Here is a 21933-nt window from a genome sequence, read left to right as displayed (position 1 = left end):
CCACAAAATTGTTTTCATTGTTACTTCATAACTGTTATGAATCATAATGTAAATATCTGTGTTTTCTGATGGTTTTCAGCAACCCCTGTGAAAGGGTCGTTTGATTCGAGGGGTCACCACCCACAGGTTAAAAACCCCTGGTTCTGCTGTGTAGATTCACCCCACTTCTTAGTCCACTCTGTTGATGGACACGTAGGCTAGTCCATGCCCTGGTTGTTGTAAGCAGTATGAAAATCAACAGACACGCAGCTATTTCTGTTGTCTGTTAGCTCTGACTCCTTTGGGTGTGCAGCAGTCAGAAAGGGGGAGGGGCTTTTGTAACAACGGTTCTTTGGGGGGGCTGAGCAGAGGGATGGTCCCTTTTTTCAGGAGACAGGAGCACGAAGAGGTTAGCTCCTTGCTATTCAGCTTCTCTGAGCCAGCAGTATTTTGTGTCAGTCTTTGAATCCTGAGTTCTATAGAAGGGTAGAGATCTAGATAAAGATTCCTTTAGCAGCCATGATTGAACCAGTGCTTGGGGGAATAGAATTCCTGACTGGCTCTGTGGCCAGTGCCCAGACCAGCTACTGGTATCTGCAGAGTTTCCATTGCCGGTTGAGACAGCAGTTGCTCAAGTTGCAGCCACTGCATTGAATGCCAAACAACACATCTTCTAGTTTCTTCTTCAGTTTCTTTCCTCAGTATGGCATAGTTTCTCTGTAAGGGTCTCTTGCCTCTTCGGTTGGGTTCATCCTTGGGGCTGTTTTAGGCCTTTGTGAATGAGATTATTTTCCTGGTTACTTTCTCAGCAGAATCATTTTTGGTGTATATAAAAAGCTACTGAGTTTTGTATGTTGATTTTTAAAATACTGCTATTTCGCTAAATTTGTTTGTCAAGTCTAGAAGGTTTTGGTGGAATCTTTAGGTCCCTCTAAGTATAGCATCATATCTTAGCAAATAGGAATTATTTGACATCTTCTTCTTTCATCTGTATTTCTTATTTATTCATTAATTTCTTTGTCTTACTGTTGTAGCTAATTTTTAAGTACTGTGTTGAATAAAAGCAACAACAGTGGACATTCTTGTTTCGGATTTTAGAGAAAATGATTTGAGTTTTCCCCCTTCAGTGTGCTGTTGCCCACAAGTGAATGATATATAGCATTTATTATGTTGAGTTCCAGTGCGTCTGTATGTGGTTTCTTGGGCCTTTTATCATGAAAGGATGTTAATTTTTGTCGAACGATTTCATGCATCTGTTGAGATGGTCATGTGAGTTTGTTATTGATTCTGTTCTGAGCTGTATTTCCTTTCCCAGTTTACATTGTTGAATCATCTTTGCATTCCTGGAATGTAACTAGAATTATCATGGTACATGATCTTTTCAGAGTTTGTTGAATTTAATCTGCAAATATTTTGCAGAATCTTTTGTTTTTTTGGCATTAATGTTTACCAAGAGCATTGGTCTGTGGTTTTCTTTTGCCAGTTGTTATCCTTATTTGACTTAGGTATCTGGGTAATAGCAACTTTATGGCTAGTATCAGAAAAACTTCTTCCCTTTCTAGTTCATAGAGTGAAGATCATAAAGTTAGTTCTTCTGTAGATATTGTACTATCAGCAGTGAATATTCTTTTGGGGGGGTTGATATGGGATTTCTCTGCATTGCTCTGGCTGCTCTGGGACTCACTCTGTAGGCCAGGCTGGCCTTGAACTCACAAAGATTCACCTGCCTCTGCCTCCTGAGTGCTAGGATTAAAAGTGTATGCCACTGCCACCCAGTATGCAGTCAGTATTCTTGATCATTACCTTTTCTTTGAGAGAAACTTAATGATTCCATCTCATTACTTGTCTTTGATATGTTTTAGTTTTTAAAAAAATCTTCTTAGGGACTGGAGAGATAGCCCAGCTGTTAAGAGCACTTGATGCTCTTCCAGAGGACCTGGGTTTGGGTCCCAGAATTCACATCTTGGCTCACAACCATTATTATTATGGTTACGTTTATTATGTCTAATAATGTTTGTTTTATGAATTAAATATATCAACATGTGGTGCCTATATTCTTATAATGATTATGTCTTTCTGATGTAGTGTTCCAATGACCAATGTGTGGTGACTTTCTTTTCTTTCCTATTATTGTTTGACATTGCCTTGTTGGATCTAAGTACAGCTACTGTTGCTTGCTTCTGCACACTGGCTGCTTGGAATATCATTTCCATCCTTTTACTCTGTGTGTGTCTTTGCTGCTGTGTTTCCTGCAGACAGCAGACAGTTGGACCTTGAATCAAATCAATGGCCCAGTCTGACCCTTACATGGCGTAAGGACTGAACTGACACTGGTTGACTTCTGACCTTCACCTGTGCATGTGCCCCTCTCCCTACATACACAAATGAGTTTAATAAAAAAATAACTTGGAAAAGATTTGGATCTTGTTTGTTAATCCATTTACCAGTCTATGCCTTCTTGTTTGATAATTAAGGCCATTTATAATCAAAATGGGAATGTATATGCTAATTTCTGTCATTCTGTTGCTGTTATGTTATTTCATTTTTTCCTAATTCTCATTAGATTACAGTTCATAAGTATGGGGAAGTCAAGGCAGGAATTTGAAGCAGCTAGTCACATCCCACAATCAATCAGAGAAAGAGTGGATGCATGCGTGCTTACAACTCAGCTCACTTTCTTCATTCCTATACAGTCCAAGATGGACCCTAGGGGATGACGCTGCCCACTGTGGACTAGGTTTTCCCACCTCAGTTACCACAATCAGGATGCCATCCTCCAGACATGCACACAGGCCAACTTGATCTGGGTAATTCCTCACTGAGACTGCCTTCCAGATGATTCTAGATCTTGTCAAGGTGATGCTTAAATCTAACCGCTACAGGAACTAACATTTCCCAAAGCAGCGGTTTCAAGGCCCCCGTTACAGCTTTCTGCTTTTACGCTGAGAAACAGAATGATTCTCATGGGCCAGTGCTAAGCAGTTAAGCATTTCTAAATCAGCTGTAGCCAGACGTTGCTTTCTGGTTCATTTCTGCCCTGGTTTTTCAGACTGCCTTTCCGTTGCTCTCTTTCCGTCACCGTATCGTCCACCCTGCCCCCAAAAGCAGCCAGGCCCTCTGGCCTGTGCACTGTTGTGCTCTTTCTCACCCTCTGTCCCAACAACCAGTCTCCGTGTCTCTCAACGGCCCCCATTTAAACTCCAGCTTTTCGTCACTAGCTCTGCTGAGAAGCAGTTTTCTGACTGCTTCAGAACCATTGAGAAATTAGAAGGTGCTACTGGTTTCAAGCCTGCCATTTTGGCTCCTCCCCTTTTAATCCCAGTACTCGGGAGGCAGAGGCAGGCAGATCTCTGTGAGTTCGAGACCAGCCTGGTCTACAGAGCTAGTTCCAGAACAGGCTCCAAAGCCACAGAGAAACCCTGTCTCGAAAAACCAAAAAAAAAATAAAAATAAAAATAAATAAAAGCCATTTTGAATGCTTCAACATGAGATGACCGGAAGGCTCTGAACATTAAAAGAATTTCATGTTATTTAAGGGAAGAGAATCCATATTTTATTTGACCATGTGTAATGGTCACATGCTAGGTTTGTGGCCTACCTTCTCTCTCAGACACTCAAGACCATTAAAAGCAAGTGATTAGCTGATTGGAGACTAGGTGAAGGCCCGTATGACAATCTGTATATTAAATATTAGTAAAACTGAGTTTTTCCATTTAAGTTAACTATCACTTGTAGCTTGAATATTTAATTCGGGGTACACTGGAATGCTTACCACAGCCAGTATTGGAGAGAGTTGTCCCAGGAATGGGTAGAACAGGCGTGAAGCGAGAAAAGGCCTCTCAGAGATCTGTGTCTGTGGTTCCCCCCAGATTTGCCCATGGAGAGCAACCACATGCTCCCCAAGTTGCAGCTTTAGTGATTGGTAGGTTAACCCTGTTATCACCTTTTCAGCTGTCATTGGGTTTGTAAGACAGGCCACACACAGGGCTGTCACTCTCAGAGTGGGGGGGGGGGCTTCTCACATTCGCTCAGTGGACTGTGTCTCTGGGTAAGGGCAGTATGCATAACTCTTCGGTTTAATGATATGCCGGGGTTGGTATTTTTCTCTGCAAAGAAGAATGAACCTAAGTTGCTTTCTGCTCCTTGAGTTGAGAGGCTCAAGAAAATAGACGAGTTGCTGGCAAGGAGCATGTGTGTTTGGGGAAGAAAGAAAAAGCTGAGCTCTGGAGGTCAGCCTACTGGGTGATTTCACCCAGCATGGGCAGGAGTTCGCTCGCGTTTGTCCTTCAGAGACGCGAGAGGTGGTTGGGCACAGGCAGAGATGGATGGAGCAATTATGATACCCTTGTTTGTATCTGAGTGAGGACGGACTCGACTCTGCTCATGTACAGCTAGAGACTGGCAGTGGAGGGGTTAACTAAAGCAGTTCTGTTTCCTCGGACTTCCTAAAAATAAATTCGTGAGACCAGCCAGGATTTAGAATTTCATGCTGAAAGGATCTACAAAAATTAAAGTTACAAGAATGAGTAAAGGTCATTTCTTAAAATAGAATCTGGTTCTATGGTAGAGGTTTAATTTTGGAAGTGCATCTATAACAACAATACTGGTATTTTATTTTAATGGTAACTGTGTCAACAGGCAGGGTGATTTATAAGTGTGAGTTTTGTTTGCATGTGAACATTATTCACTGTGCTATTTATGGCCCTAAAAATCCTTTAAGGAAGATTTTGTATTCTTGCTATTACTCAGATTTTTGGGTTTTTGTTTTGAGGGTCCTGTCCCTGTTCTCAGCTTTATCGTGAAGCCTGCAACACAGAAAGAACTTAGAAAACATTGGCTGCTGGGAGGGTGAATGGGCAGGAGTCAAAGGCTGTCGAGCAGTTAACCTGACAGGTAGAGGTGAAGGATGAGCGAAGAGTATGTCATACCTCATGCATGGTTTTGAGTCTTCCCTTACCTGTATCTTATCTGGAGATTCTATGTATGAGGCCACTGGACAAAAGCAATGATAACACGGAAATGGAAGACTTGTTGGAAATAGAGCATCGAGGTCAGGAGCTGAGATATGAGACGACTCCTCAGTTAGGCGCACTTGATGCTCTTCCGGAGGTCCCGGGTTCAGTCTCCAGCACCCACGTTAGGTGGTTTACCAGTGTTTGTAACTCCAGCTCCAGGTGAATGATGCCACTGGCTGCTGTGGGCACCTGTGTGCATATGCATATAACTACATTCAGGCATACACCCTAGGCATAAATAAAAATAGTGAAAAGAAAATCCTTATACATAGAAAAAGAAAATATAACCTAAGAATTTGGACTAGCTTGATATAAACACCATAATTATCAAGGATGAAATGTGCATGTTTGTCAACAGAGATATTGAATCTGTACAGTGACAAGGTCACCCACCCTTCATCCATCCCTGAACTCCACTGTGATTTATAGAAAGAGCTGTGTTTGACTTGCATGATACCAACACACACATACCAACGTGGACAAGCGTTGATGACACCGATGCACACATACACACATGGGCAAAGTATGAGAATGTTTGCTATCTCATACACACATGGACTAAGTGAGAATGTTTGCTATTTCTTATAAACCATAGCTGAGTTTCAGCTGTGTGTTTGTGTAACTTGGGACCAATGGGCAGAAACAGGAAACTGAGTCACTCTAGGGCTCTGTTTATAGACCTGTTGTGAAAGAGAATCGTTGGTTAACAGGATTTTCCTTTAATTCATGTATAATCCTTGAGTGACGGCTAGGAAATTTAAGGAAGTTCCTATGCCCATTGACATACTTGTAACAATTACTAATGATGAAAGTTATTTTAAAAATTCAGACTATATGTCCTATACATTTAAGGGTGACTAATATCTTTATTTAATTAATTTATTTTATATTTATGAGTGTTTTGCCTGCATATATATATGCACCATGTATACGCCTGGCAGCCACAGAAGCCACAAGAGGACATCAAATTCCCTGGATGTGGAGTTACAGATGATTGTGAGACACTATGGGGCCTAGGAACTGAACCCCTGTCCTCTGGAAGAGCAGCCAGCTCTTAGCGGAAGAGCCATCTCTTAAGCTCCTCTTTATTTAAAAAGAATGTTCCTCACATTTGTCCGTGCCTGTGGACCTCAACCTAGGTTCAGCGGTGAAAGCCATGTATAGAGCTCCCACGGAGAGGACACACAGACTGCTTTGTTTCTGGCCACTCACCAGTGAAGAGGTACGTTTCACACGCCAGAGCAGCAGCCGCCTCCTTCAGCTTGTTCTCCCTCAAGTCCTGCGGAGCCATGCACCTCTGGGGCTGCTGAAGCTACAACTGTCTGGTCCCTGAGTGAGCAGACTGTCTTTGTGTTCTGAGTTACTGTTGCCACTGAGAGTCAGGATCAGTCAGTCTGAGAGAAAGAAACCTACAGCCACAGAAAGAGAGGTTCTTTTGAAAAGGTGCTGTTCATTTCAGGCCTCGTACGGTGGTGTCTCAGGGTGTCAGCTCTCCTGGTGTGTCTTACGGTGGTGTCTCAGGGTGTCAGCTCTCCTGGTGTGTCTTACGGTGGTGTCTCAGGGTGTCAGCTCTCCTGGTGTGTCTTACGGTGGTGTCTCAGGGTGTCAGCTCTCCTGGTGTGTCTCTTTACTCCACGGATGGAAACCACATGATTTCTTTATATCTTTTTCTGGGTTTTGAAACATGAGTCTTTCCCTCTTGTTTTAGTGAAGTATAATTTAAGTTCTATAAAATGTATCTATTACAATTCTTTAGGCGGAATCATATAAATAACATCTTCAAATTCCAGTCATGTCTAGTTGCTGTCCGGTTATGAGCAGATGCAAGTCCTCAGAAAGCTGCTGTCAGCTTGATATTTCAGTGGGGGTGGAGAGCAGCTCCTGGGGGCTCCCCGTTTCACCGATTCTGATGATTTCCCACATTTTTTAGCCTTCATTAGTTTCTGGTAGCACAGCTTCAGGGAGGGCAATTTTGATTTTCTTGTCTCAGCCCTGGACTTGGTTCTTCAGGGAGCCTGGTTTTATTGAGTATGACATTTGGAAACCAAGGTCTAGTGTTCGTCCCTTGTCATGGCTGGTGTGCCATTGCTTCCAGAGGCCAGTGCTTGGGAATGCATGTGTTAGCTGGCTCTCCTCTATATTTAGACTCTTCGGTGTTATTCCTTGGTGTATGTTTGTATGCAGGTTTTTTATTCTTTCCAATCCTTACAGCTTTAATTAATTAATTCACCCATCCACTCACAAACAATTATTATTTTTTTTTATTTTTCGAGACAGGGTTTCTCCGTAGCTTTTTTGGTTCCTGTCCTGGAACTAGCTCTTGTAGTCCAGGCTGGCCTCGAACTCACAGAGATCTGCCTGCCTCTGCCTCCAGAGTGCTGGGATTAAAGGTGTGCGCCACCACCGCCCGGCTCACAAACAATTATTAAACGCTTATTATTCTACATTCTGAGGCTGCAAAGAGCATCCGGATACAAAATTACATAGCTGATTCTACTTGTAAGGTCCAATTTCCTTAAAACTGCAGGGAAACTCCTTTGGCAGAGTTTGATGTCATCTTGTCTCTCTGAAAAAGCTGTTCTTATGAGTGAAACTTCTGACTGTGGTAATTTAGACTTGAGTCCTATTTGAAGGCCACCAGCTCCCTGACGCTGGAAAGTGGTGTCACTTCATTTTCCCTACATATAAAATAACATTAGTAATAGTAGCTTGTGCATGCGTGTGCGTGTGTACATGTGTGAGTGTGTGTGCATGTGTGTATGTGTGTGCATGTGTGTGCGTGTATGTGTGCACACGTGTGAGTGCGTGTGTGTGCGTGTGTGCACATGTGTGAGTGCGTGTGTGTCTGTGTGTGCATGTGTGTGCGTGTATGCGTGCACATGTGTGAGTGTGTGTGTGCGCGCGTGTGTGTGCGTGTGTGCACATGTGTGAGTGTGTGTGTCTGTGTGTGCATGTGTGTGCGTGTGTGCGTGTGTGCGTGTGTGTGCGTGTGTGTGCGTGTGTGTGCGTGTGTGTGCGTGTGTGTGCGTGTGTGTGCGTGTATGCGTGCACATGTGTGAGTGCGTGTGTGTGCGTGCACATGTGTGAATGCCCGTGTGTCTGTGTGTGCGTGTTTGTGGCACATGCATACCTGTATGTACTGCTGTCTGAGGAGGTCAGATGTGACCTCTGTTGTATTTCTCTGTCACCGTCCTTCTTATCCCTAGAGACAGCCAGGAGGGCAGCCAGCAGGAGTCATTGACCCCGCTGTATCCTTTCCCTCAGCACTGGGGTCATGGCCATGTCTGACCATGCTGGCTTTAAATGTGGGTTCTGGGGATTTGAACTCAGGTCCTCATGCTTAAGCAGCAAGTGCTCTGAGCTGATAAACCACCTTCCCAGCTGTAGTTTGACGTTTTAAATAATGTGCATAGATACTGAGGCTTCTCATGAAGCGAGGAGGCCACTCTTAGATAAGCTGCTAAAAGGGTAGGCTTACAGAAGGATTTGCCACAGCAGCATGTAAACTTTATAGAAAACTCTTTTACTTCTTTAATTCAAATTTTTATTACATTGTGTGTGTGTATGTGTGTGTGCGTGCACACATGGAAATAATAGGACCAATGTGGGAACCTCTTCTTCCACTTTGTGTGCCCTGGGGACCAAACTTTGAACTCAGATTTGATGACAAAGTTCCTTTCCTCATGGAGCCACCCTGCTCCCCCATAAAACTGAAAACTTCTAGAATAGAGCTGTGTAAATTGCTTTGGAACGTGTTAGTGACTACTTTAGACACTAATTGTATCCTAAATCTAAAGGATGTATTTTGTGTAGGATAACATGGCATCTGGGTGACAATAATGTATTTTTCCAGCTCACCAGTTATTTCTGCTGTCATTTAGGTATTCCTGTGTCCATCTGAGGAAAGAACTTATTAATGGTCCCTATGTAGTTTAACCCAGGGGTCTAAATGGAAGGGCCTACCTAGGGCTGTTTACGTGTGCGTGAACTCCTGGCTGAAGGCTAAGGAGGGTTGAGAGTCATCAGCAGGGCTGTGTCTGTCCTGGGCCTTTGCCTGGGCGCTGGTTAGATCTCTCATGCCAGCAGGGTGGAAATGCCCTGGGGAAGCCAGCTCATTGAGTCCCACATGTCCTCCCAGTTTTCAGCCTTGTCTACTTAGTGATGTTAGGCATTGTCTGAATGTAACTTACATACGTTGACTTCTTGCCTTGAAAAAGAATTTGTGTGTATGTATGTGTGTGTATGTGTTATGTGTATGCCGCTGTGCACGTGTGTACAGTGTCCAACTGTGCATGCAAGCCAGCCACACACACACACACACACACACACACACACACACACACACACACAATGTAATAATGTAGAAGAACAAAAGTTTGGCCTCTCCACCTTTACATGGGTCCTGGGGATTGAGTTTAGGCTGCCAGCCTTGCACTGTAAGCACCTTTATTTATCAAGCCACCCCACTTGTCTCTCTGACCTCTTAATCATCACAGTGATTTAGGAATTCATGAAGGAGTTGCTCGGACACGCTCATCTTACCATAAAGGGTTTCTGATGCACAGAGAAGTGAAGTGACATATCTAAGACGCAGGGTTTGGCAAAGCCAAGATTCAGATCCTGGTCCTAAGGGTGAAGAGTCCGCTTTACTCATCACTGTGCAGGTCACCACACTGTCCTCAGGCCCCCCCCCCCCAGAGTGCACATCACCTTGTTATCACTGTGCAGGTCACCACGCTGTCCTCAGCCCCCCAGAGTGCACATCACCTTGTTATCACTGTGCAGGTCACCACGCTGCCCTCAGCCCCCCAGAGTGCACAACACCTTGTTATCACTGTGCAGGTCACCACGCTGCCCTCAGCCCCCCCAGCTGAGTGCACAACACCTTGTTATCACTGTGCGGTCACCACACTGTCCTCAGCCCCGTCCCCCAGCTGAGTGCACAACACCTTGTTATCACTGTGCAGGTCACCAAGCTGTCCTCAGACCTCCAGAGTGCACATCACCTTGGAGCGATTTCTGTTCAAATCTCCTTCCGAACTCACCAGTTTCCTGAGGGTGGGACTGCTTCTTCCTGCTTGTGACGGTCTCTCTTGTGGCAGCTTGTCTTAGGCGCAATGTTCAAAGGGTAATACCAGCCTAGAATTTTCCTGTCAGAACAACCAACTCCCCGGCGGGAGCATTGGAAAAGAAAGTACTGAGTGTCATCAAGCTGTTTTTTAATAGGCCAATTTTGTGTGGTGTGTTTTTTCCCTGGAGAGATGTGACTGAAACATCTGCTCAGTCCAGTTAGGGCACTGACGGTAGACCAAAGTAATGATTCCACCCAAGTCCAGCCCCCATAGGTCACCAACAACAGACCAAAGTAATGATTCCATCCAAGTTCAGCCCCTGATAGGTCACCAATGACAGACCAAAGTAATGATTCCACCCAAGTCCAGCCCCCATAGGTAACCAACGAAAGACCAAAGTAATGACTCCACCCAAGTCCAGCCCCCATAGGTAACCAACGAAAGACCAAAGTAATGACTCCACCCAAGTCCAGCCCTCATAGGTCACCAATGACAGACCAAAGTAATGATTCCACCCAAGTCCAGCCCCCAATAGATCACCAACGACAGATCAAAGTAACGACTCCATCCAAGTCCAGCCCCCGATAGGTCACCAATGACAGACCAAAGTAATGATTCCACCCAAGTCCAGCCCTCATAGGTCACCAATGACAGACCAAAGTAACGACTCCACCCAAGTCCAGCCCCCCCAATAGGTCACCAATAACAGACCAAAGTAACGACTCCATCCAAGTCCAGCCCCCGATAGGCCACCAATGCTAGACCAAAGTAATGATTCCCCCCAAGTCTAGTAGGGGGGTGGTGATGAGTTTACCAGGTCTACATATAGAGCCACAGAGCACAGGAGGTGACCCCCCAGACAGACATCCCAGCAGAGATGGTGACTCCCCATAGCTGTACACATGAATTCCTCCCATCATTAGCCTTCTGGCTGTACACTCTCACACCGCCCCTAAGACCACACGCAGACAGGTGGCAGGAATGTGATGCGAGCTTCTAATGCCCCACCGGGACACGCCTCTTCCATGAGAACAACACCAGACCTGACCTGAATTCTCACAACTGCTCTTGAAGACAGTAAAGTCTCAGATGTTTCCTTGTTGTGACCAATCCGTCAGCTAAGATGGATGTCTGGGACTGGGCTTCTGGAAGTTGGAGGGGGTGCAGAAGGAGGTTTTCATGACAGGTTTCAGAGGGAGCACTGCCCCGTAGACATCTTGGGTTTGGGCTTCTCGCCTCCAGAGTGAGAGCACCCACTGCTGTTCTAGGTCAGCTTCCAAGTGCTTTCTAGACAGCGATTGCAGCTTCAAATCAATTACCTACAGTGCCTTTTGGTCGGGATGTGGGGGATCTGTCTTTAGGGGAGGGCAGAAGACGGGTCAGAAGAGGGCAGAAGAAGTATAAGGTCCTGGGGGTGGAACGAAGGTCACCCTTTTCTTTTCTTTTGATTTTATTTTTTATTTATTTAATTTTTCTGAGATGTTTGAACTAGACTACTGCAGATATGCTTTTTAAACAGAATGAGGAGAGACCGTGGCTAAACAGAGAGCAGGGATCATTGATTTAAGAGTCTCCTTTATATATGAGGTGCTCACCAGATTGCAGAGTAAGGGTTCAGGCCCATCAGGACCAGCTCACATAAACACCTGAGTGCCGACCTGGCTGATCTGTTTGGAGACTTTCTTACAGGGCTCCAGTGGCCTTGGAGGCTAGGAGTCTAAGATCAACTGTTGTCCCGGTGAGTTCTTCTCAGATTTCCCTCCTTGGCTGCAGGTGGCTGCTTTCTCCTTGGGCCTTTACACAGTGTTCTTTCTGGACAAGCATGGGTTCTAACTCACCTCACCATGTGACCTAAGGGACTCCCACATGGCCTTGGGGATGCTCACATGGCCTTCAGGACACCCACACAGCCTCGGAGATGCCCACACAGCCTTGGGGATGCCCACACGGCCTTGGGGATGCCTACACGGCCTTGGGGATGCCCACATAGCCTTAGTGGAGCCCACATGGCCTCATTGTACCTTAATTATTGCCTTGAAGTCTCTTTCTCCCAATATAGTCATATTCTGAGCTACTAAAGATTAGGTCTTTAACACATGAATTTTGGTACCCAATTTAGTTCCCTAGTGTTTACGTGAGCCCTCCCCTTTTTTCACTAAATTGACTTATTAGCTTTCTGTTCTTACTTCCTTCCTGGGCCATAAGAAGGCCCATAAAAAGCCTTTGGGGGCATCTTTGACAGTGAGACAACTCTTCCTGCCTCCTGACCTTTGTATGGTGATATTCTATGGCGGGGGTGGAACAGTACCCCTGTTCTTCTTGGCCTTTTGCCCACATGGTTACAGAAAATGAGAGGTCATAATGGATGCCTTCCTTACTCTGGCCGACCAGTTTAACACCTGCAGGTGGGAAGGGGCTGGCGAAGTGTCTTTTAAGATGATCTTTGATTCCTACCACTTATAAAGATGTGTACTACTTGGAGATAGTGTTTATAGATGCTGTGCTTGGCTGTAATGTTCATTTGCTTCCATATTTAATAACTATTACTGACATCTTCTGTGAGCCTGTGGGATGACATTAAGGGCAGGCAAGGGACTTCAGAACAAGGCAAGGAAGTCCCCTGAGCTGGCACACTATGGGAGACTGTAAGCAGAGAGCAAATGGAATGACCGCAGGCAACGCTGCGCTGGGGAGAGGACATAGGTGTTCATGATAAAGACCAAGGCATGAAGGGGAATCCAAGTGTGAAGATGGTAAATTAGTTACAGGTAGAGGAACAACCGAGGCCCTTGTGGTGGAAACATGTTCTACATTTTCTAGGAACTCAGGAAACCCACAGCCCCCAAATGTGGTGCATTTGTACATTATCCTGAGTAAGACTTGTGAACGTCCCCAGGATTCCCAGCCATCTCACCATGGCTGTGTGTGATTTGTACTCTGCTGTTTCTGGTCTCTGAAAGAATTAAGTGATAAAACTAAAGCAGAATGAATGCAAGTGCTGGGGGATTCGAGACAATGGGAACATAAATCAGAAAAGCGTCTAATCATAAGATTAAAGTAGTAACCGGAGACTGAGGGGGAGGAGTCTGGCTTGAGGGAGTGAGTCGGGCCAGGGTCTGTCTCCCCTGAGGACTGTGGCTCTCAGCAGGACGATGGCTGATGTTCAAACAAGTAGTCTACTAGGCAGACCGGTGAGGTTAGTCCAGGCCTCCAACTGAACTCTAACAAGGAGTGACCCAGGGTTTGGGCAGCAGGTGCACAGGCCTAGGAAACCTTTTCTGGAAGGAAAAGAACCACACAGAAGAAGGAGACTGTAACCAGGAGGTGACTGTGGTTATCTCTCTTTCCTTTCTGGTTTGGTCTTAAAAAGCAAGGGTTGTCAGTACTTGAGAGGTCTTGGGGGCCACGGAGATCTGGGGTGAGTGTGAGAGGCAGTTCTTGGCCAGAGCAGCCAGCGGAGAAGGGGCGGGGAAGAGTCGGCTCTGGGGAGGCCCAGGAGGTGAATGGGTAGGTTTGTGTGGTGGCAGAGAAAGGTGACCTTAGTGACACAGCACATCGGTAATGTCCAGTCCATTTCCTAATGGACTCAACCATAAATTAACTTGTAGTCCAATAGTGCATGTAACCTTAGCATATTAATCACATCAATGAATACTGAGTGCCTGCCTTGTGCCAGGTACCTAGTTGTAGGTTTATGCATCTGAGATCTCCAACCTCAGGGTGTTTACAATCCAAGAATTATCATAAGTTTTAGAAATCTAAATGGTTTGGATTGTATAGAATATAAATAGGTAAGAGACTGCCACAAACCTCCTTGTTAGGGGAAATCTCCCTGAAAAGAGTTTGAAGTCGGCTTCAGTGTGTTCCTTGGAGAAAGAGTAGTGTTCATGAGGCCCTCAGGCAGCAATGACCGTTAGAGAACTCGCATCAGTGGTAAGGGAGGTAGAGAGACGGATCTGGGTGCGTGGAACACAGATGGCTTCCCCACAGGAGAAGGCAGGCACACTGGGCTCCTCACACTCACAGGGAGGTTGTGGATTAGGACCAAAGCAAGTTAAGTGGCTTCACAAATGGGTAAGGAGGCAGAAAGACCATCTAAGAGCAGGAGGATGTGTTCAGCAATAGCTCCAAGGAGACCGAGAGGGAAGATGGGCAAAAGTGCCTGGGTGTAGGAGCAACCACTGTTCACAGGCGGGAAATCTCAACACATCTTTGTGTAGCTGGCTGAGTCAGAATGTCAGGGAGGTGGGGCCGTTATCACAGAACAGACATCCTCCAGCCAAGGGCAGACTACAAGGTACCAACCCCAGATACCTTTATCTGGTCTCCTCTTTCCTCTCCTCAAGTGTCCAGGTTGAGTCATGCCTTCCTGGGTTTCTCTCTCGGCTCCCCCCTTGGACAGACTATTCCTTCTCTTTGTGCCCCTGACTCCCCAGTGATTGTCTCTACCTCCAGGATTTATCTAGAAAACAAAACACATACATACAAAGTGCAGGGTGTCAAACCTGGCTTGTGGGTGCTTCCTTTTGCTTTCGTTGTTGCCAGTGCAGTGGCTCTGTGACCATGGACACCAGGTGTCTCTGTGGTACACCTGTGTTACCTCTGTACTTTACAGTCATAAGCAAAAAAAATCATTGTGTGTATGTGTGTGTGTGTGTGGGGGGGTGCCTTTGAAGAACTCTGGTCCTGGCTCTGCAAGCCAGGGCGGGATCCCTGAGTCTGTGTGCTCACTCAGCTGGTTCCCATGGAATGTGCTCGTAGACCAGAGCAGAGCACTTCATGCAGAATATCACACTGAACCCTCATAAGTGCACCACAAAACTTGCACACTTAAGCAAAACGAAATCAAAGCTTGCTTTGAGGGGCTAAGCAATGCCACTCGTGCCTCACAGCTGTGATTGCAAGGTCAGGACTTGAACCTCTACCTGCCGTGGTTTGGGTCTAAAATCCCTCCTGCATGCTAGTGGCTTAGCTGCCAGCTGATGGACTTCTGGGAAGGGACTCAGCTGAAGGAAAGGTCCCCGGGGCTGTGCTTTTAGGGACTGAGTACACTAGTTGCTGTTACCAATGTCTGACCAAACAAACAAAACCAGAAGGAAAGAAGGGTTAAATTTGGCTTTACAGTATGAAGGCACATCATTTTGGTGGGGAGAGCATAGTGGCAGAAGCGTGAGCTGACGTCACATTGCATCAATAGTCAGGAAGCAGAGAGAGATGGATGCCGGTGCTCAGCTGGCCTTCTTCTTTCTGCCCACTCTAAGACTCCAGCTCATGGAACAGTGCAATCTACGCTTAGAGTGTATGATCATGTATACTGTTATGTGACTCCAGCTCATGAAACGGTGGTGCGGGAGAATTGTCTGTATTCTGTCAGTCATGTTATAAATAAACACTGATTGGCCAGGTAGGAAATATTGGCGGGAAAAGCAGACAGGAAGTAGAAATGATGTAATGAGAACAGGAGAATTCTGGGAAGGAGGAAGTTGATTTTTCCCACTCCTGCCCAGACCACAGAAGCAACAGGATGTGAGCTGCACCCCTGAAAAAAGGTACTGAGCCACATGGCTAACATAGATCAGAAAAATGGGTTAATCAAGGAGTGAAAGTTAGCCAGTGAGAGGCTATAGCTAATGGGCCAATCAGCTTTATAACTTATAGAGATCTTTGTGTGATTTTCTTTTGGACTAAACAGTTGTGGGGTACCGGGCAGGACAGAAACACAAGCAGGCCTGGCCTCTCATGTTACAGAATGGTGCAATCCACGTGTAGAGTGTATGATCATGTATACTGTTACGTGACTCCAGCTCATGGAATGGTTCTATCCACGTGTAGAGTGTATGATCATGTGTACTGTTACGTGACTCCAGCTCATGGAATGGTTCTATCCACGTGTAGAGTGTATGATCATGTATACTGTTACGTGACTCCAGCTCATGGAATGGTTCTATCCACGTGTAGAGTGTATGATCATGTATACTGTTACGTGACTCCAGCTCATGGAACTGTGCTATCCACACTTAGAGTGTGTATGCTGTTATATAATACTTTTTCTGAGGAGATGAGACACAAATGTCTATTCATCTCAGATAGGAACTGATGACAGACCAAAGCAGTCATATCACCAAAGTTCACTTTGATGAGACAGTAAGTTTGCTGGAGTTACTTACGGGAGTGTGGGTGAAGGGTTACACGATCAGGGACCACTCAAGAGCAGCTGTATCACCTAGGCCATCCCTGGCACGGGTAACCCTTCATGGGAGCTACAAATGCCATCCCAGACACACCCAGAGGTTTGTATCCTAGGTGATTCTAGATCCTGTCAAGTCAAAAGTCCATCTTCACCACCACAGGGATTCACCTTGTCCCCAGCCATTTCTCTTCCCCTTCCTCTTTCTTGGCTTCCTGGTCGCCATGAGGTGAGCAGCTTAGCTTTCCATCCTGCCTTGTCTCAGGACCGAAGAGATGGGACAGGGTGACCATGGACTGAAACCCCAAAATGGTGAGCCACAACTTTGCTTCCTGTAGAGGATTTTCTCAAGTGTTTTCCCATAGCTACAGAAAGCTCACAGACACATCTGTTCTACTCTAGAACATACACCTCTAAACCCGAGCTGGAAATAAAGATTCACGCTCGGCCTGCCTGGACTTTGGACAAGATGCACAGTTTTTGAGTTACCCATTTGCATATAGTTGTTAATGTTATTAAAGTTTTCCTTAAGTACTTAGAAGGAATCTTGAGTCGCTTGTTTTCTCTCTCATTCAAATCTTAGACCTAGAAGCCTGTCCAGGAGGGAGGTTTGCCCCAGCTGTGACACGTGCCAGAGCCACAGAGCCGTGGACCCTCTGTGCTGTGAACTCACAACTCAGTCCCACTGTGCAAACTTTCAGGAAAATGAAAAAGGGCTTGCTTTAATGATTGTAACCACAGCTGTGTGGTGTCTCTCAAAGGGAACAGGATCTTTGCAAAGAGGCAGCCTTAGGTTTGGGATTGGCTCCCTGCAGCAAATTCTCCCCTTTAGGGCTGGCTTAGGTTTGAGCACTGCGATCGCATGGCCTCTAGAGTCTGAGAGAGGGATGGCTAGGAGTGGAGCCCCTGGCGATGCACGTGCAATTGCACATGATGGGCTGTTGATGGACAGATGGGATTAGATGTTCCTCTTGCCAGGATTTCAGTGCCTGATGTGAGGACAAACGTGCAAACTGCTGCCAGGCAGGACTCCTTTCCGAGCTGAGCCTCTGTGCACTTCGGGAGGTAGCAGGTAGTTGGAGAACAGCAGAACTGCCATTCCAGCTCAGCCTCACATTCCATCCCATGGGGGACAAGGACCTTTGATGTAACTTGCAGGGCGGCTCAGCCAGGGAAGAACACTACAGTCTTGGGCTGTGTGTAGCATCTTCAGACCTCTGTGCAGTCTTGGTTTCAGCATGTCTTAGCCTTAGCCTTGGGCTAACTTTCTGACTTCATTTCTCCACTAACAGATTTCATGTGCTTTGCAGAGTATTGTAGATACTAAGTCAGATACATTGTGACTTGGTGCTCCCAGCCTCTCACATGCCCACACCATCTCTATTCTAGCACTTTCTAGGAATATGTGATAGTCAAAGTTGCTCTGGTCTCCTAGCAACTTTCTTCAAGGGCAGACTCAAGCATTAGTGTTATTTCTCTGATTTCAGCCCAGTTCTGATGCTCTAGGATTTGAGCAATTTGGATAAATCAAGCAGAGGAATCAGTGTCCAAACAGAAAAACAAAAGTTCTGTCAGGGCGTGCTGTTGGAATCAGTGCCTGTGTAATTAGAACCATACGGTGTTTGCACTATGGATTCAGTGCAGAGTATGACATGCAGGAGGCTATTTAGCCTAAGACAGTCATCAAGGGTATTGGAAGCTAGCAGACTTGGCTTCCATCCATATGAAGAAGATGCCATTGCTGAGCCACTGGCTGAATGCCGGCTTAGCTCCTGTGGACAGCCTGTGTTGGAGCATTACACAGGCTGTTTATTTAGAGTCCCCTGTCCTTTCTATTGTTTTAAATGTATTGTGTTTTATTTATGTGTGTGTGTGCGTGCGTGTGTGAGTGTATGTGCATATCGATGTGTAGACGCCCACAGAGGATGGAAGGCATGTTGGATCTCTTGGAGCTGAAGTTATAGGTATTTGTGAGCTGCCTGATGTAGGTACTGGGATCTGAACTCTGTCCTCATGATCAAGAAGCAAGTATTCTTAATTGCTGAACCATTTCTCCAGCCCTTATTTCCTTCCTTGCTAGCCCCCTCCAAGGCATTTTCTGCTTCCTACATAACTAGCCTAACAGCAGCTGTAACATGAGGGCCTGCTCATTGGGGTTTCTGTCCTGCCCAGTTCCCACAGCCATTTAGGTCCCCAAAAAATCACACAGAGAGTCTGCGTTAATGATAAACTGATTGGCCCATTAGCTCAGGCTTTGTATTAGCTCTTACAACTTATACCAGCCCATTATTCTAGTATATGTTAGCCACATATACCTCGGTACCTTTTTCAGTGGGGCAGGTCATATCCTGCTTCTTCCGTGGTCTAAACAGGACTGGGAGGAATGGGCTTCCTCCTTCCCAGCATTCTCCTGTTCTCATCGCCCTGCCTCTACTTCCTGTCTGGTTGACCCGCCTATACTTCCTGCCTGGCCAATCAGCATTTATTTAAAACATGATTGACAGAATATAGACAGTTCTCCCCCACCAAACAGCCTCAGCACAATTCAGAGGGAGTCTTTTGTCCTGGTTATCTTTGCACGCTGGAAACTTCTGGTGCAGCGTGTCTGTGACAGTTTGCTGTAAGTATATGGAAGCATTTTTCCTCTTTGTGCTCCTTTTATCCTGACTTCCATTTGACTTATTTATGGTTGTTAAAAATATTGGAGTTCAAAATGCAGGGTTTGATTAAGGATTTTTCATTATCTTCGATTTATGACATGCGCCTATGGTCCTTTTATGGTGTGTGTGTGTGTGTGTGTGTGTGTGTGCGTGTGATAGTTTAATACTAAAGTAAACTTGCATGAACTTTCTACAAAACCAAAAGTAGAGCCTAAATGTTCACCCACGTGGTAGCATGTGTGTCCCTGTTTCCACCGTCTCTAGTCACTAGAGGAAACCACCATCCTGAACCCTTTATTAATTATTGTTTTGTTTCCCTCCTTTTCCTTCTTTCTCTTTTTTTTTTTTGAGGCAGGGCCTCAAACTCATGAGGTTTGTGCCACAGTGTCTTAGACTTTCTATTGCTGTGAAGAGACACCATGACCACAGCAACTCTTATAAATGAAGCCATTTAATTGAGGTGGTGGCTTCCATTTCAGAGGTCTAGTCCATTATCATCAGAACAGGAAGCACGGCAGCATGCAGGCAGACGTGGTGCTGGCTACATCTTGATATGCAGGTCATTGAAGGTGAAAAGACACTTGGTGGTATCTTGAGCAGAGGAAACCTCAGAGCCTGTCTCCACAATGACACACTTCCTCCAACAAGGCCACAGCTCCTAATAGTGTCACTCCCTATGAGTTATGGGAGCCAATTACATTCAAACCACCACACACAGCTTCCCAAGGGTTATAATTACAAGCATACACATCCACAGTCAGTTGCTTCTTTGAGATAGTTTTTATTGTATCCATATAATTTCTAAAGAGTAAATGCTTTTATTATGGGTTGCTTTTAATTTTATGCTAATGTACTAATGTACTTCCAAAATTCCACTATTATTCATTTATTCATTGTTGTTCACATAGCCACTTTTGGAGTGACCATGCCATTCTTGAATTACCTGCTTGCCTGTAGCAGGCAGTTAGGTTAGTCTCAGGACTTTGCTATTGTCAACAGGCTGCCATCTGATGCCATCAAAAGTTTTCAAGGCATTCTCTTTTGAGTTCTTAGCTCAGGTATTGTATTGTTATGTTCTAAGTGTGAATTTACTCTAGCAGTGATGCCAAAGTGGCTTCTGAAGTTCTTACAGTGATTTATGCTCCTAGTATGTTCTTTCTAATACTTACTGCGACACACTTTAGATCTGGGTAGACGGTGTGTACAATGCAGATAGTCTGCTGGAACTGCGAATGGCGATGATTGTAGACACACTCTGAGCTTTCACTGCCTCCTCTGTGAGTGGCCTGGGGTGTTTTTGTCCATTTTTCTATTGAATTATTGTACTTCTTTTGAAGCTGTAAGAGGATTTGGTGTACACTTTGGAAATTTAAGGATATTATGTTCTCTGTTCAATTATGAATCTTTTGATAATAATATTAATAATGAACACTCCAAAACTCAAAAGCTTTAATCAATAGCAAAAGCTTTCCCCCACGAGGAAGGCCCTCACTGCTCAAGCCTGGCAACCTGAGTCTGATTCCTGAAATCTACATGAAGGTGGAATGAGAAACAATTGCCTAAGGTCATCCTCTGGCCTAGGAGACGGCAGTCTTGCATTGGCCGTTTCTTTTGCTAAGCTGATACAAAAACTTTCCTTGAAAATTTTAAAAAGGCCTTTCTCCTCCCCAGGGCCAGTTCTGTGACTATTGCAATTCTGAGGATTCCAGGAAGGCACATCCTGCCATCCACGCGATTGATGGATCTGAACGCTGGTGGCAAAGCCCTCCACTCTCTTCAGGCACTCAGTACAACCAAGTCAACCTCACCTTGGATCTGGGTCAGGTGAGTTTTGTCTTTCATTAGAACAATCACTGTTTCTGTGATGATTTCTGACATGACAAAATTATTGTCAAAAATAAACTTTAGTTTTAATCCCTTCGTTGTTTTCAACCGAGGACATGGGTATTGCTTCCTTTAAAACCCAGATGAGCGTGAGCCAGTGAAGCTCCTCAACCTTGTCTATCAGTGAAGTTTAGAACACAGTGGTGGGATCAGAGAGATAGCTCAGCTGGTAAAGTGCTTGCTGCGCGAATATGAGGACCTGAGTTCAGGCCCTTAGAATAGATGAAAAGCCAGGCCTGGGGGCAGGCTGTAATCCCAGCCCTGGGGAGGTAGGTACTGGAGGACCCGGGGTATGCTGACCAGCTGGCCTAGGCAAATCAGAGAGCTCCAGGTTCAGTGAGAGACCCTGCCTCAAAAACCAAGCTGGAGAATGATTGAGGAAGAAGCCCAGTGTTGAGCTCTGGTCTCCACATACGAGAGCACGCGTATGTATACATATACTTACACACACACACTACATGCATACATACAAATATATAGCTGTGAATAGTTACATTGCAAACATATTCTAATAAAGAATAATAATAAGTTATTTTAATTGTGGCATAATGCAAATATAAATTACCATTTTCACACTTTCAGGTACTGCTCAGTGGCATTAATACCTTGACATTGCTGTGCAATCACCATCACCCTCCATAGTCATTACCTCTTTATCTTGTAAAGCTGAAACTCTCCACCTAGGCCCCCTCTCCCGCACTCCACACAGTCATTGTGCTATTTTCTGGGGACTGATCTCTCTAGAAATTGTTAGGAATTTTTCCTAACGCGAGCTCTCTGCCAACACAAAAATCCCAATCAAGCTAAATGACAAGGAGCCGAATTAAAAAACAGTGGGTTTTTGATCCTACTGCACTTACTGCCTTTGAGGGAGCCTAGGCAGTTAGGATGCTCACCTTACTAGACCTGGATAGAGGTGGGCGGTCCTTGGGCTTCCCACAGGTCAGGGAACCCTGATTGCTCTTCGAGCTGATGAGGGAGGGTGACTTGATTGGGGGAGGGGGAGGGAAATGGGAGGCGGTTGCGGGGAGGAGGCAGAAATCCTTAATAAATAAATAAATAAATAAATAAATAAAAAACATCCAGGTTTAATGGGATTCCTGCGCTCTCCTGTGGCCCCAGAAAGCTTTGAATGC

General features: G+C 45.4%; 1 protein-coding gene across 1 annotated transcript in view; it reads left to right on the top strand.

Annotated features, from left to right (window-relative positions):
* Lama3 (laminin subunit alpha 3) overlaps positions 1–21933 on the top strand; it is a 224241-nt gene that overhangs the window by 2870 nt on the left and 199438 nt on the right. Inside the window, exon 2 of the mRNA XM_075969274.1 lies at positions 20585–20737. Within this exon, the coding sequence (XP_075825389.1) occupies positions 20585–20737 (153 nt within the window). The remainder of the gene's footprint in view (positions 1–20584; positions 20738–21933) is intronic.

This window comes from Microtus pennsylvanicus, chromosome 4, assembly GCF_037038515.1.
Source record: "Microtus pennsylvanicus isolate mMicPen1 chromosome 4, mMicPen1.hap1, whole genome shotgun sequence".
Lineage (NCBI taxonomy): Eukaryota > Metazoa > Chordata > Mammalia > Rodentia > Cricetidae > Microtus > Microtus pennsylvanicus.
The sequence above is the reverse complement of the archived record's forward strand: the minus strand, read 5'-3'. Positions and strand labels throughout refer to the sequence as shown.